The sequence below is a fragment of the Euleptes europaea genome, chromosome 6 (assembly GCF_029931775.1).
Source record: "Euleptes europaea isolate rEulEur1 chromosome 6, rEulEur1.hap1, whole genome shotgun sequence".
Classification (NCBI taxonomy): domain Eukaryota; kingdom Metazoa; phylum Chordata; class Lepidosauria; order Squamata; family Sphaerodactylidae; genus Euleptes; species Euleptes europaea.
This window is the reverse complement of record NC_079317.1, coordinates 6,679,444-6,693,920: the sequence shown is the minus strand read 5'-3', so window position 1 is coordinate 6,693,920 and position 14,477 is coordinate 6,679,444. Positions and strand designations below refer to the sequence as shown.

Here is a 14,477-nt window from a genome sequence, read left to right as displayed (position 1 = left end):
CACAGGCACGGAAGACGGAACCAAAGTAATGGATTTGAAGTCAACCGTTTGCACAGAGGAGACAGAGATGGAGACAAAAACGTGCCTTGACTGCCAATACACACAACTGAAAGAGCAAACATCTTGTATGTTTTCGAGCTTGAGTCGTCTTACCCTTTCCAAGGACTTGAGGAGGTTCTGCCTCTCTTTTAGCTTTTGGATACTTATCACAATTTTGTGCCTTGCGCCTTTGGTAACGTTCTGCAATGGCAACACAAAAGACAACGTTAGCGTGCGCATGCATGCACAACCCCAACCACGGGGATGCTGCAGGTCGGCTGTTGAGGCAGGGCCAAAGAAAACGAGGAACATCCCACAGGGCTGCAGCGTTGAGTGAACAAATCGAAAGATTAACAAATTAACCCAGCCCTGTGGTCTTCAACCTTCCCAGACTGAGCTGCAAAGCATCCGGCAGGAAGTTGCTTGTCATGTGACAGGAAGAGGAAGAACCTGAGCTGCTCAACCTGCATGCGCTAACGAGGGTTCTTCGCCACCGAAGAGAGACCTCCCCCTGCTCTCCCGCTGGTCCTCTTGCAGCGTGTGAGAAAGGAGCTAAGGCGCCCTTTCTTCTCTGCCTATGTGCAATAGCGGCAGGTCCCTCCCCCAAAGCAGCCCACAACCCCCCCCAAATGGTGGCTCTATAGGAGCCGTGTTGGTCTGCGGTAGAAGAGCTGGATTCGACTCCCGTAGCACCTTAGAGACCGACAAGACTTTGGGGCTATAAACTTTCAATAGTCAAAGATCCTTTTGTCAGGTAGAAAGCATATATCTTGAAAATCTCTAAGGTGCTCCTGGATTCGAATCTAGCTCTTCTACAGGGACTTGTGACCCAGCAGCTGGGGTATGCAACTTGCGTGAAGGTCCTGGCCCACTGGTTGAAAACCCACAGGTCTAACTGATTAATTTAAAAAGAGCTCTCAACTACATATGCAGCAAATCCCTTTTAAAACGTTGAATTATTCCTATCTTAAACACCTGAAAGGCATGACATTGCCTCAAATGGAATCAGACCATCGGTCCGTCAATGCCAGCATCGCCTGCTCAGGCTGGCAACGGCTGAACTTGGAGGTCTTTCACGTCACCTCTTAGAATCACAGAATCGTAGAGTTGGAAGGGACCCTCGGGGTCATCTAGTCCAACCCCCTGCACAATGCAAGAAATTCACAACTGCCTTCCGCCCCCCACGCCCCTGGTGACCCCTTCTCCATGCCCAGAAGATGGCTGTAACCAGGGCGAGCCAGTAGGAACCCTTTACTAGCTCATGGGAGACCTACTTGTGCCTCAAGCTGACACTCAGTCAGGCCCATCATTTCGTCGTACGTCATCTGTGAGAAAAGGGCGGCGTACTTGTGGAGGCGGAGACTCTTCAGCCAGGCGGGAACATCTACAAGTGAGGAGGCAAAATTTAAATAGTTAGGTTTTGGATGGTACCGGCGTGGTGTCGTGGTTAAGAGCGGCGGACTCTAATCTGGAGAACCGGGTTTGGTTCCCCGCTCCTCCACATGAAGCCAAAGAAAACGAGGAACGTCCAACAAGGCTGCTGCGCTGAGTTAATTAATTAATTAATTAATTAATGAGTTAATGAATTAATTAACATTAACAAATTAATCCAGCCCGGTGGTCTTCAGCCTTCCCAGACTATCTTTAACCTCAGGCAGCAGCATGGGATTCATTGAGCTGCAAAGCATCTGGCAGGAAGTTGGTTGTCATGTGATAGGAAGAGGAAGAATGTGAGCTGCATCTGGCAGGAAGTTGGTTGTCATGTGACAGGAAGAGGGAGAATGTGAGCTGCATCTGGCAGGAAGTTGGTTGTCATGTGACAGGAAGAGGGAGAATGTGAGCTGCATCTGGCAGGAAGTTGGTTGTCATGTGACAGGAAAAGGGAGAATATGAGCTGCATCTGGCAGGAAGTTGGTTGTCATGTGACAGGAAGAGGGAGAATGTGAGCCGCATCTGGCAGGAAGTTGGTTGTCATGTGACAGGAAGAGGAAGAATGTGAGCCGCATCTGGCAGGAAGTTGCTTGTCATGTGACAGGAAGAGGGAGAATGTGAGCCGCATCTGGCAGGAAGTTGGTTGTCATGTGACAGGAAGAGGGAGAATGTGAGCTGCATCTGGCAGGAAGTTGGTTGTCATGTGACAGGAAGAGGGAGAATGTGAGCTGCATCTGGCAGGAAGTTGCTTGTCATGTGACAGGAAGAGGGAGAATGTGAGCTGCATCTGGCAGGAAGTTGCTTGTCATGTGACAGGAAGAGGGAGAATGTGAGCTGCATCTGGCAGGAAGTTGCTTGTCATGTGACAGGAAGAGGGAGAATGTGAGCTGCATCTAGCAGGAAGTTGCTTGTCATGTGACAGGAAAAGAATGTGAGCTGCATCTGGCAGGAAGTTGCTTGTCATGTGACAGGAAGAGGGAGAATGTGAGCTGCATCTGGCAGAAAGTTGCTTGTCATGTGACAGGAAGAGGGAGAATGTGAGCTGCATCCGGCAGGAAGTTGCTTGTCATGTGACAGGAAGAGGGAGAATGTGAGCTGCATCTGGCAGGAAGTTGCTTGTCATGTGACAGGAAGAGGGAGAATGTGAGCTGCATCTGGCAGGAAGTTGCTTGTCATGTGACAGGAAGAGGGAGAATGTGAGCTGCATCTAGCAGGAAGTTGCTTGTCATGTGACAGGAAAAGAATGTGAGCTGCATCTGGCAGGAAGTTGCTTGTCATGTGACAGGAAGAGGGAGAATGTGAGCTGCATCTGGCAGAAAGTTGCTTGTCATGTGACAGGAAGAGGGAGAATGTGAGCTGCATCCGGCAGGAAGTTGCTTGTCATGTGACAGGAAGAGGGAGAATGTGAGCTGCATCTGGCAGGAAGTTGCTTGTCATGTGACAGGAAGAGGAAGAATCGGAGCTGCGCAACCTGCATGCGCTAACGAGGGTTCTTCGCCACCGAAGAGGGACCTCCCCTTGCTCTCCCGCTGGTCCTCTCGGAGCGTGTGAGAAAGGAGGCAAGGCGCCCTCTTCTACTCTGCCTATGCGCACTAGCGGCAGGTCCTTCCCCCAAAGCAGCCCCCAACCCCCCCCCCAAATGGTGGCTCTATAGGAGCCATGTTGGTCTGCAGTAGAAGAGCTGGATTCGAGTCCCGTAGCACATTAGAAACCAAACATGATTTTGGGGGTATAAATTTTCGAGAGTCAAAGATCCCTTCGTCAGGTAGAAAACGTATACCCTGAAAATCTCTAAGGCGCTCCAGGATTCGAATCTTGGGCTCGTCACAGTTCTGTCCAAACTCTCTCAGCCCCATCTACCTCACTTGGTGCCTGTTGTGGGGAGAGAAAGGGGTGGAGATTGTAAGCCGGTTTGATTCTCCTTTTTAAAAAGGTAAAGGAAGTCGGCATACAAAACCCAGCTCTTCTTCTACATCTTTACAAAGACCCTGGTGAATTTAACCTTCTGGACCAGCGTGGTGTAGTGAGATTAAAGAGTGGCGGACTCTAATCTGGAGAACTGGGTCTGATTCCCCACTCCTCCACATGACCTTGGCCCAGACACAGTTCTCTCTGAGCTCTCTCCGCCCCACCCACCTCACAAGGTGCCTGTTGTGGGTGGGTGGGGGGGAGGAAGGGGATTGTAAACCGCTTTAAAAAAGGTGGAGAAAGTCGGCATATAAAAACCAACTCTTCTTCCTCTTCTACAACTGAGCAGCCAAGAGTGCAGACCCTCAATGGCTCAGTGGTATGGCCTCTTGGCCAATATAATGGGCAGCACCCATCTGCTGAGCCCACCTAATGGCTGCGTCTTCTTCTGGCTCAGGGAGACTTCTTCCAAAACAACAGGATATTCTGCAAGAGGGAGAGGCAGGATGGGGTGTGCCATTTCAACCCTACTGTTTGTTAGGAAACCTAAATCTGAGTCTAGTAAGACCTTAGAGACCAACAATATTTTTTGGGGGGGGTCTGAGCTTTCAAGAGTCAACGCTCCCTTCGTCAGATACAAGTTGGAATGAAGATCCCTGTATCTCCAACTTGTATCCAAAGAAAGGGAGTTTTGACTTTCAGAATCACATACCCTGAAAATCTTGTTTGTCTCTAAGGTGCTACTGGACCTAAATCTAGTTGTTCCACTGCAGACCAGCATGGCTACGTTCTGAAACTATCTTTAGGAATAAGCTAATGTCTTATTTATTGAAATAATTTACATGGTACCCCTTGGCCATAGGCTCCTGGGGCAAAGGGCAGCATTTAAAATTGTCATTAAAAAAACCTGTCATAAACTGTCATTCAAAGAATCATAAAACCCTGCTTTTCTCTACCTTGAAGGAGTCTCAAACTGGCTTACAACTGCCTTCCCTTCCTTTCCCCATAACAGACACCCTGTGAGATAGGTGAGGCTGAGAGAGCTGTAACAGAGCTGTGACTAGCCCAAGGTCACCCAGCAGGCTTCATGGGTAGGAGTGGGGAAACCAACCCGGTTCACCAGATTAGAGTCCGCCGCTCATGTGTAAAAGTGGGGAAACCAACCCGGTTCACCAAATTAGAGTTCGCCGCTCATGTAGAGGAGTGGGGAATTTAGCCCGATTCTCCAGATCAGAGTCCGCCGCTCATGTGGAGGAGTGGAGAATCGAACCCGGTTCCCCAGATTAGAGTCCGCCGCTCATGTGGAGGAGTGGGGGATCGAACCCTGTTCTCCAGATTAGAGTCTGCCGCTCATGTGGAGGAGTGGGGAATCGAACCTGGTTCTCCAGATCAGAGTCTACTGCTCTTAACCACTATGCCACACTGGCTCTCAGCAGCTAAAACAAATAAAACAGACTAAGATATTGTTACTCTGCGGGTTGGGGAAAGTAACATATCTCACGACGAGAGCCAAACAATGCAACAAACTTAAACAAAGGGCTAGGCTAAATAACAACAACAAAAATTCACCTGGCGCCCGGAAGTAAACGGTTATGGGCAGACAGACAGGTGAGCAGAGCTTTTCATGAGGAAGGAATCCCTACAGGAATCCCGACCCACCTCACGTCTGAAAGTGGGGGCACATGGAGATGGTCTTTGGCTGATAATCAGAGATTTGGGGAAAGTTTACATAGTCAGACAAAGCATATTTTGGAGAGTAAGGGATATTATCTCAGTGCTTATGACCCCTACGGTCCATATGTGGAGAGACATGTATGTTTCAGGTGGATCCACTTGGTTAGCAAGAACTGGGGCAGAACTAGTACTAGTTAACTTAGCCTGATCTCCTCAGATCTCAGAAGCTAAGCAGGGTCAGCCCTGGTTAGCACCTGGAAGGGAGAACACCAATGAAGTCCGGGGCTGCTACACAGAGGCAGGTGATGGCAAAACACCTCTGAAAGTCTCTTTACCTGAAAACTCAACAGGGTCACCATACGTTGGATACAATTTGATGGAACTCAACTATTATGTCCTGACCTGGATGGCCCAAGCTAGCCCAATCTTGTCAACTCTCGGCAGCTAAGCAGGGTTGGACCTGGTTAGTATTTGAATGGGAGACCAGCAAGGAAGTCATAGGAACATAAGAAAAGCCATGCTGGATCAGATCAAGGCCCATCAAGTCCAGCAGTGGCCAACCAGGTGCCTCTAGGAAGCCCACAAGCAAGACAACTTCAGCAGCACCATCCTGCCTGTGTTCCACAGCACCTGATATAATGGGCATGCTCCTCTGATCCGGGAGAGAATAGGTATGCATCACGACTAGTATCCATTTTGACTAGTAGCCATGGATAGCCCTCTCCTCCATAAGAAGAGCTCTGCTGGATCAGACCAAGTCCCATCAAGTCCAGCAATCTGTTCACACAGTGGCCAGCCAGGTGCCTCTAGGAAGCCCACAAAGAAGGTGACTGCAGCAGCATCGTCCTGCCTGTTTTCCACAGCACCTAATAGAATAGGCATGTTCCTCTGATCCTGGAGAGAACAGGTATGCATCATGACTAGTAACCATTTTGACTAGTAGCCATGGATAGCCCTCTCCTCCATGAACATGTCCACTCCCCTCTTCATGCCTTCCAAGTTGGCAGCCATCACCACATCCTGGGGCAGGGAGTTCCACAATTTAACTATGCAGGGACCAGGGTCACTACACAGTCCAGGGTTGCTATGCAGAGGCAGGCAATGGCAAACCACCTCTGAAGTCTTTTGTCTTGAAAACCCTATGGGGTTGCAATAAGTTGGCTGCCACTTGACAGCAAAACAAACAAACAAACAAAAAAAACCCTAGGCTACTGAGATCGCTGCTACAGTTAGCCCAAGGCTGGATTACTGCAGTGTGCTCTATGTGCAACTACCTTTGAAGAATGTTCAGAAACCGCAGCCGGTCCAAACCGTGGCATCCCACTTATAAGAGCATTGGTAACCGGAGAACACGTTACGCATTTATGCCTTTTTGTCAAAGAGCGGCACTTTTTGCAAAGGAAGCAAACCGTTTTCTGTAAAGGTGGAGCTGGTTCAAGACTACATTGACGATTTGCACCGATTTCTCCGTTCCAGTGCAGACGCCCCTTCATGTCATCCCTCAGGATGTTAGACAGAGACATGGAGGAGAGGTCTACTAGCCATGGTGACTGAAGGGAACCTCCAGCCAGAGGCAGTAAACCTCTGAATCCTAGAGCTAGGAGGCAACCTCCGGGGAAGGTATCAGCCTCTATACCCTGTTGCTGGACCTTTAGGGAAACTGGTGGACCACTGTGTGAGACAGGATGCTGGACTGGATGGGCTACTGATCAGATCCAGCAGGGCTGTTCTGATGTTCTAATGAACATCAGTCTCTATGCCCTGTTGTTGGACCTCCAGAGAAGCTGGTTGGCCACTGTGTGAGACGGGATGCTGGACTAGATGCTGGACTAGATGGACCACTCGTCTGATCCAGCAGGGCTCTTCTGATGTTCTAATGAACATCAGTCTCTATGCCCTGTTGTTGGACCTCCAGAGGAACTGACTGACCACTGTGTGAGACAGGATGCTGCACTGGATGGACCGCTGGTCTGATCCAGCAGGGCTCTTCTGATGTTCTCAATGTCACCTATTCCCCCAGGAGCAACATTTCATGGAGATTGGGAGGGGGCTGCAGGGGGAACCTACTGTCTTTCCCTAGGACATGTACCACATTTTGCACTGAGCAAGGGAGCATGGGAAACCCATGCGCACAGGAATAACCTAGCTTTGCTCCTTGCAAATTGTGGATTGTGTAGATGAGGCCAGTGTCTTCTTCCCATCAGGCAGAGAGCCTGCAGAAGTCTATAGGGGAACTGTGGTGCACCAAAGGACAACTGGCAACCGGCAGCAGAAAGCAAAGGAGTGTTGCCCATTAGCTCAGACTGGTGCATTTCAGCACATGGGACAGCTCCCAAGGACAGCAGGAGTTGTTCTGGCAAGGGACAGCTGTGCCTTTGGATCCATGAGCAGGGTGTGAGGACTGGCAGAGACCTTCTCTGCCCACATGGTGGTGGAAAGGGCCGTCAAGTCACCCCATCGGGTTTCCAAGGCAGGAGACGTTCAGAGGAGATTTGCCGTCGCCCGCCTCTACGAAGCAACCCTGGACTTCCTTGGTGGTCTCCCATCCAAGTACTAAGCAGGGCCAACCCTGCTTAGCTTCCGAGATCTGACGAGATCGGGCTAGGCTGGGCATCTAGGCCAGGTTCTTCAATTCAGAACACTCCAGCCTTCTTCTTCTTCCTCCCCAGCCGGCAGGAGGAGGAGAAGAAGAAGAAGGAGTTGGTTTTTATATGTTGACTTTCTCTCCCACTTAAGGAAGACTCAAACCGCTTACAATCATCTTCCCTTCCCCTCCCCACAACAGACAAACTGTGAGGTAGGTGGGGCTGAGAGAGCTCTAAGAGAGCGGTGACTAGCTCAAGGTCACCAAGCTGGCTTCCTGTGCAGGAGTGGGGAAACAAATCCAGTTCACCAGATTAGAGTTCGCCGCTCATGTGGAGGAGTGGGGAATAAAACCCAGTTCTCCAGATCAGACTCCACTGCTCCAAACCACCGCGCTTAACCACTACACCACGCTGGCTCTCACAGGGAAAGTTATTCTCCAACTGACAGTGATTCAGGGTGATATCAGTGACTGGACCATTAGACTTGGACTGAGGAAACTCAGAGTCAAATTGCCGCTCAGCCACGAGGCGTACAGGGTGATCTTAGGTCACTGTTGTTGTGAGGATAAACGGGAGGGGATATGCGCGAGAGAAGAACCACCAAAGCTGCTCTGCGCTCCTGGGAGAACAGTGTAATAAATACATCAATAAATAAGAGGAAGAATTCACAGCCGGGCCGTGTTCCCAAAAAGCTTTTCATGTTCTATAACCACAGCCGTGGGAACCATCAAATTCACCACATTTCCCTCCAAAGAACTCACCGAGGAGTACGAGGGTCTCATCTCCCCCTGCATTTTATCACAACAGCCCTTTGAGGTAGGTGTGGAAGAGAAAGACTGGCCTGAGGTCACACCCATTGAGCTTCACCGCTGAGGGAGACAGAGGAATTTTCCCACCTGCCGACTGTTCTTCCGTGGCATCGACCCTCCTGATTATAACGTGCCAATTGGCAGCGGTCCACAGATGCATGCGCTGCGGGGGTACTGCACACTGAATGTTCATTTCTCACACCCCTCCTCAAAGAATTCTGAAGCATGCTCACATTCCCGAACTTAACAAAAATCTACAAAAACACCCCACCGTGCATGAAGATGGGCAGATGTTCAGAGGTGTTTTACCATAGCCTTCCTCTGCATAGCAACCCTGGACCTCACCTAGAATATTGTGTTCAGTTTTAGGCAGCATAATTTAAGAAGGATGTAGACAAGCTGGAATGTGTCCAGAAGAGGGCAACGAAGATGGTGAGGGGTCTGGAGACCAAGTCCTATGAGAAAAGGTTGAAGGAGCTGGGGATGTTTAGCCTGGAGAGGAGAAGACTGAGAGGAGATGTGATAACCATCTTCAAGTATTTGAAGGGCTCTCGTATGGTGCCGAATTGTTTTCTATTGCCCCAGAAGGTCGGACCAGAACCAACGGGTTGAAATTAAATTAATAAAGTTTCCATCTAAACATTAGGAAAAGCTTTCTAACAGTTAGAGCGGTTCCTCAGTGGAACAAGCTTCCTTGGGAGACAATGCAGGAAATTCACAACTACCTCCCCCACCAAACCTCCAGTGACCCCTACTCCATGCCCAGAAGATGGCCAAGATGCTCTCCCTCTCATCATCTGCCTAAGGTCATAGAATCAGCATTAGGGAGGGGCCATGGCTCAGTGGTAGAGCATCTGCTTGGCATGCAGAAGGTCCCAGGTTCAATCCCCGGCATCTCCAGTGAAAGGGACTAGGCAAGTAGGTGATGTGAAAGACCCTCTGCCTGAGACCCTGGAGAGCCGCTGCCTGTCTGAGTAGACAATACTGACTTTGATGGGCCAAGGGTCTGATTCAGTATAAGGCAGCTTCATGTGTATTGCTGATGGATGGCCATCTAGCCTCTGCCTGAAAACCTCCAGGGAAGGAGAGCTCACCACCTCCCGAGGAAGCCTGTTCTACCGAGGAACTGCTCTAACTGTTAGAAAGTTCCTCCTAATGTCTAGACGGAAACTCTTTTGATTTAATTTCAACCCGTTGGTTCTCTGCTCCATGGATTCCCACCCCCCCGCCAGGGAAGTGATGATAAGTGTGAGCATACGCAGTTAAACAAGCAGAAAGGGAAATCTAGGGTTTTTTTGTGGGGTGGGGGATTCCACTCACCTTTCATACCACTCCCTTCTTCCTGGAATGTGTTACGAGCAGAAGTCTGATCTTCTAAATGTTCGCTCCCACCACTTCCCGAAGAGGCTACACTGCTTTGAGGAGAGAGGGGCGCGTGATCGGAAGGGAGGCCCTGGGCTCCTCTGGCACGCAAGTCCTCATGAGACATCCATCCGTGCCCTAGAGGCTGACTGGGCACGCTCATGGGCGGGGTAAGGGATACAGACCGCTTCAGGGGGCTGTGGTGAGTCTGGCTCGAGAGAACTGAAACAACAACAGCAAAAGTAAAAAAAAAAAATTAAGACCAGGTATTTTGTTCCTCCCCCTCCCGTTTCTTAGCAGATCGAAGCTTCGACGGCTCTCTGAACCCCACTGAGAGAGAAACGACAAGGTGGACTGACTCTAGAGTTGCCAACCTCCAGGTACTGGAGGAGAAAATACGACACCTCTGTACAAGTATCTGGAGGATAAGGAAGTCAGTACAGGAGCGAATACTAGTGAAAAATAGCAAAATATATTACAGCTGAACACAATAATTTACAATGGTGGTCTCAATGACCTTCAATATACAGAATGCAACATGTGTCAGACGTAATAAAAAATTATGTAATAAGATAAGGTGAGTACACTTCAATTATCAGTCTTTCTTTTTTTCACAGAGGCAGGTATGCATGGACGAGAGGATGTCAATGGACGAGAGTTCATCAAGACGATACGATCGTTTCGAAGTCAAAAAGTTCAAGTCTTCATCAGTCCTCCCTGCATATTATAATAAATATATCCAAAATTGCTATTTCCTGCTACATCATTTAAAATGTTTTTAAATGTTCGTAAATGTTTGGGATGGAAAGACTGGAAATGTAACAAAGCATTTCTTACCCTTACCCTGGGTGGAAGGAACTCTGGATCTTACCCTCCTTGGGATATATTGGATATTGCAATATTTGAATGTTTACCCTATGGGGATTTTATGATATGGATGATGACATATGAAATAATGAGACTTTGTGATGTAAGTATAAGATTATAATATATATTTATTAATTTTAAATGATGTAGCAGGAAATAGCAATTTTAGATATATTTATAATAATATGCAGAAAGGACTGATGAAGATTTGAACTTTTTGACTTCGAAACGATCATATCCTCTTGATGAACTCTCGTCCATTGACATCCTCTCGTCCATGCATACCTGCCCAAAGACTGATAATTGAAGTGTACTCACCTTGTCTTATTACATAATTTTTTACGTCTGACACATGTTGCATTCTGTATGTTGAAGGTCATTGAGACCACCATTGTAAATTATTGTGTTCAGCTGTAATATATTTTGCTGTTTTTCACTAGTATTCGCTCCTGTACTAACCTCCAGGTACTAGCTGGAGTTCTCCTGCTATTACTATTGATCTCCAGCCGATATAAATCACTTCCCCTGGAGAAAATGGCCACTTTGGCAATAGGACTCTATGGCATTGAAGTCCCTCCCCTCCCCAAACCCCGCCCTCCTCAGGCTCCGCCCCCAAAACCTCCCGCCGGTGGTGAAGAAGGACCTGGCAACCCTAATGGGCCTGGCTGTTTAAAGGTGGCGTGTTTCGTGCTCGTCTCGAGAGTAAGACCCTAAAACAGCCATGGGAATAGCTCGTTCCTAGGGTTGCCAACCCCCAGGCGGGGACTGGAGTTTTCCCAGAATTGCCCCTGATCTCCAGATGACAGAGCTGGGTCCCCCTGGAGGAAATGATAGCATCGAAAGGTGGGCTCTATGGAACTGTATACCTGCTGAGCTCCGTCTCCAAATCCCATCCTCCCCAGGCTCCGCCCGCAAATCCCCAGGAATTTCCCGAGGTTCAGGAGACAACTAGACAGAAGCTGGGTACCCAAGGTTGGGTGAAAAGAAAAAATATATATAGGTCTATGTATAAATACTGAAAGTGTAATTTATTAGAAGCGCTATGTAAAAGTTAAAATTATTTAAAAGCATTAAAATAGCACAATGGCATTTCCTGAGGTTGATAACTGTAACCACTACCTGCTTTACTAGGTTGATACCTGCACACATAGTATACTATGTAATACTATGTAATAATAGGGGCGGGGCTGTGTGGCTCAGTCTGTAGAGCATCTGCTTGGCATGCCGAAGGTCCCAGGTTCAATCCCCGGCATCTCCAGTTAAAGGCACTGGGCAAGTAGGTGATGTGAAAGACCCTCTGACTGAGACCCTGGAGAGCCGCTGCTGGCCTGAGTAGGCAATACTGACTTTGATGGACCAAGGGTCTGATTCAGTATAAGGCAGCTTCATGTGTTAACCAGTATTACAACAAGAACCTATTATACCGGATGTTTAAGTAATTGGGAATAGAATTTAAAACATATACACAAGCCTGGTTGGGTTTGAACTGTTTGTATTTGTATTCATTAAGGTATTTCTGTAAATGTGTGCAGGCTTAAGAAAGGGTTTTAATTAACCACTGATGAAGGCCCCATAGGCCGAAACGCTTTTGGTATGTGGTTACAGTCATCAACCTCAGGATATGCCATTGTGCTATTTTAATGCTTTTAAATAATTTTAAATTTTACATAGCGCTTCTAATAAATTATACTTTCAGTATTTATACATAGACATATATATTTTCTTTTCACCCAACCTTGGGTACCCAGCTTTTGTTTTTAGGTTGGGTTTTATTCCCCTCCTTTTTTTCTTCGACAACTAGACAGAGACAGACATCTGCAGAGGGGTGGTACGTAATTACACAAGTTGTTCTACTGATGCTGTATCGATATTTGATGACATAAACTGCCTCGAGCAGTCGAGACCAGCTGTCAGTGACGCACTTGGGGGAGCTGAACTTCTGGTTGCTCTAGTCAAAAAACAAGGTATCTCTGGGCCTCCGCTGTAACACAGATATTACTGCTGAAGAAACTCAAGTTAAAACTTACATCCAGCATCTAGGAAGGGTTCTCAGCGCTCTTCCTGGTCCCACCTGGAGGTTGGCATCCCTATTCGAATCTGGTACCACCTTTTTTGCTCCCTCCCCATAACAGGTTTAATTACACTTGGAAGGCTTTAAGAGGGGAGTGGAGGAGAGGGCTACCCATGGCTACTAGTCAAAATGGCTACTAGTCATGATGCACACCTATTCTCTCCAGGATCAGATGAGCATGCCGAATACATCATGTGCTTCGGAACACAGGCAGGATAAATGCTGCAGCAGGCATCATGTTTGTGGGCTTCCTAGGGGCACCTGATTGGCCACTGAGTGAACAGACTGCTGGACTTGATGGGCCTGGGTCTGGTCCAGCAGGGCTTTTAATAGTTTCTTACAAATTTGCCCATCCAACTTGGAAGGCTTTAAGAGGGGAGTGGACATGTTCATGGAGCTATCCATGGCTACAAGTCAAACTCAATACTAGTCATGATGCATACCTACTCTCTCCAGGATCAGAGGAGCATGCCTGTTATGTTAGGTGCTGTGGAACCCAGGCAGGACAATGCTGCTGCAGTCGTCATGCTTGTGGGCTTCCTAAAGGCTCCTGGTTGGCCACTGTGTGAACAGACTGCTAGACTTGATGGGCTTTGGTCTGATGCATCATGGCCTTTCTTATGTTTCTTGAAGAGGCGAGTGGACATGTTCATGGAGGAGAGGACTATCCATGGCTACTGGTCAAAATGAATACTAGTCATGACGCACACCTATTATCTCCAGGATCAGAGGAGCATGCCTGTTATATTAGGTACTGTGGGATGCAAACAGGATAATGCTGCTGCAGTCGTCTTGTTTGTGGGCTTCCTAGAGGAACCTGGTTGACCACTGTGTGAACAGACTGCTGGACTCGATGGGCCTTGGCCTGATCCAGCAGGGCTTTTCTTATGTTCTTATGCTTCCTGGTGAAGTTCCTTGAAACCAAATTGACACATGAACAGATGAAGCTGCCTTATACCGAATCAGACCCCTGATCCATCAATGTCAGTCTTGTCTTCCCCAACTGGCAGCAACTCTCCAGGATCTCAGACAAAAGTCTTTCCCATCACCTACTGCCTGATCCCTTTTACTTGAGATGCCAGGGATTGAACTTGGGGTCTTTTAATGCCAATCAGATGCTCTACCACTGAGCCATGCCCCCCCCCATCACTTCTCCTACACCTTTTCCCCCATGGGCCTTTTCCCATAACTTTTCTGGTTGCTGTATTATTTGTATAGGATCAATGAAGCGAATTCCTGCCTCTACAAATTACACACACCAAAACTAGGAGGGGGAGGGAGAAGAAAGAATTACTCAGCTGAAATTATTGTTCCGCGGCAAAAGTACTCTAAAAAGGGAAAGCAAATAAACCCAAAGGACAACATTGCCTTTGAACCAAATAATCAGGGAGGAAATGCTGAGTGCCGAGACAGCCTGGCAAGCCAATTTTAAAAATGGTATTTTTAAAGCCCCAGAGTTCAAGCAGAGAAGATGGAGGCGACTGCAAAAATCTTTCTATGTTCCGGTGGAAAAACAGCAGTGGTGTATGGACACTTCATTCACATAAGACTCTTCTTTCTACTTCAAGGGCCTGCTATCGTCTCTCGCTTCAGTTAACTGCAGAGACCATTCTGCCATTTCACCTGTGAAGAATCCACTGTCTGGTACTGAATGTGGGTTCCTGAGTATTTGTGACCAGGACAAGTTTCTAGACCTCAGTGCTGTGGGTCAAATCCGTGGGTTATAGATCA

The 14,477-nt window shown here is 48.1% G+C and overlaps 1 protein-coding gene across 2 annotated transcripts in view; it reads right to left on the bottom strand.

Annotated features, from left to right (window-relative positions):
* SAMD4A (sterile alpha motif domain containing 4A) overlaps nt 1-14,477 on the bottom strand; it is a 118,471-nt gene that overhangs the window by 22,838 nt on the left and 81,156 nt on the right. Inside the window, exons 3-5 of one of the 2 annotated variants that reach the window (XM_056850912.1) lie at nt 9,767-10,030; nt 1,314-1,423; nt 154-240 (exon numbers count right to left, since the gene is read on the bottom strand). In XM_056850912.1, coding sequence (XP_056706890.1) covers nt 154-240; nt 1,314-1,423; nt 9,767-10,030 — 461 coding nt within the window. The remainder of the gene's footprint in view (nt 1-153; nt 241-1,313; nt 1,424-9,766; nt 10,031-14,477) is intronic. The other variant, XM_056850913.1, reaches the window with a different exon arrangement.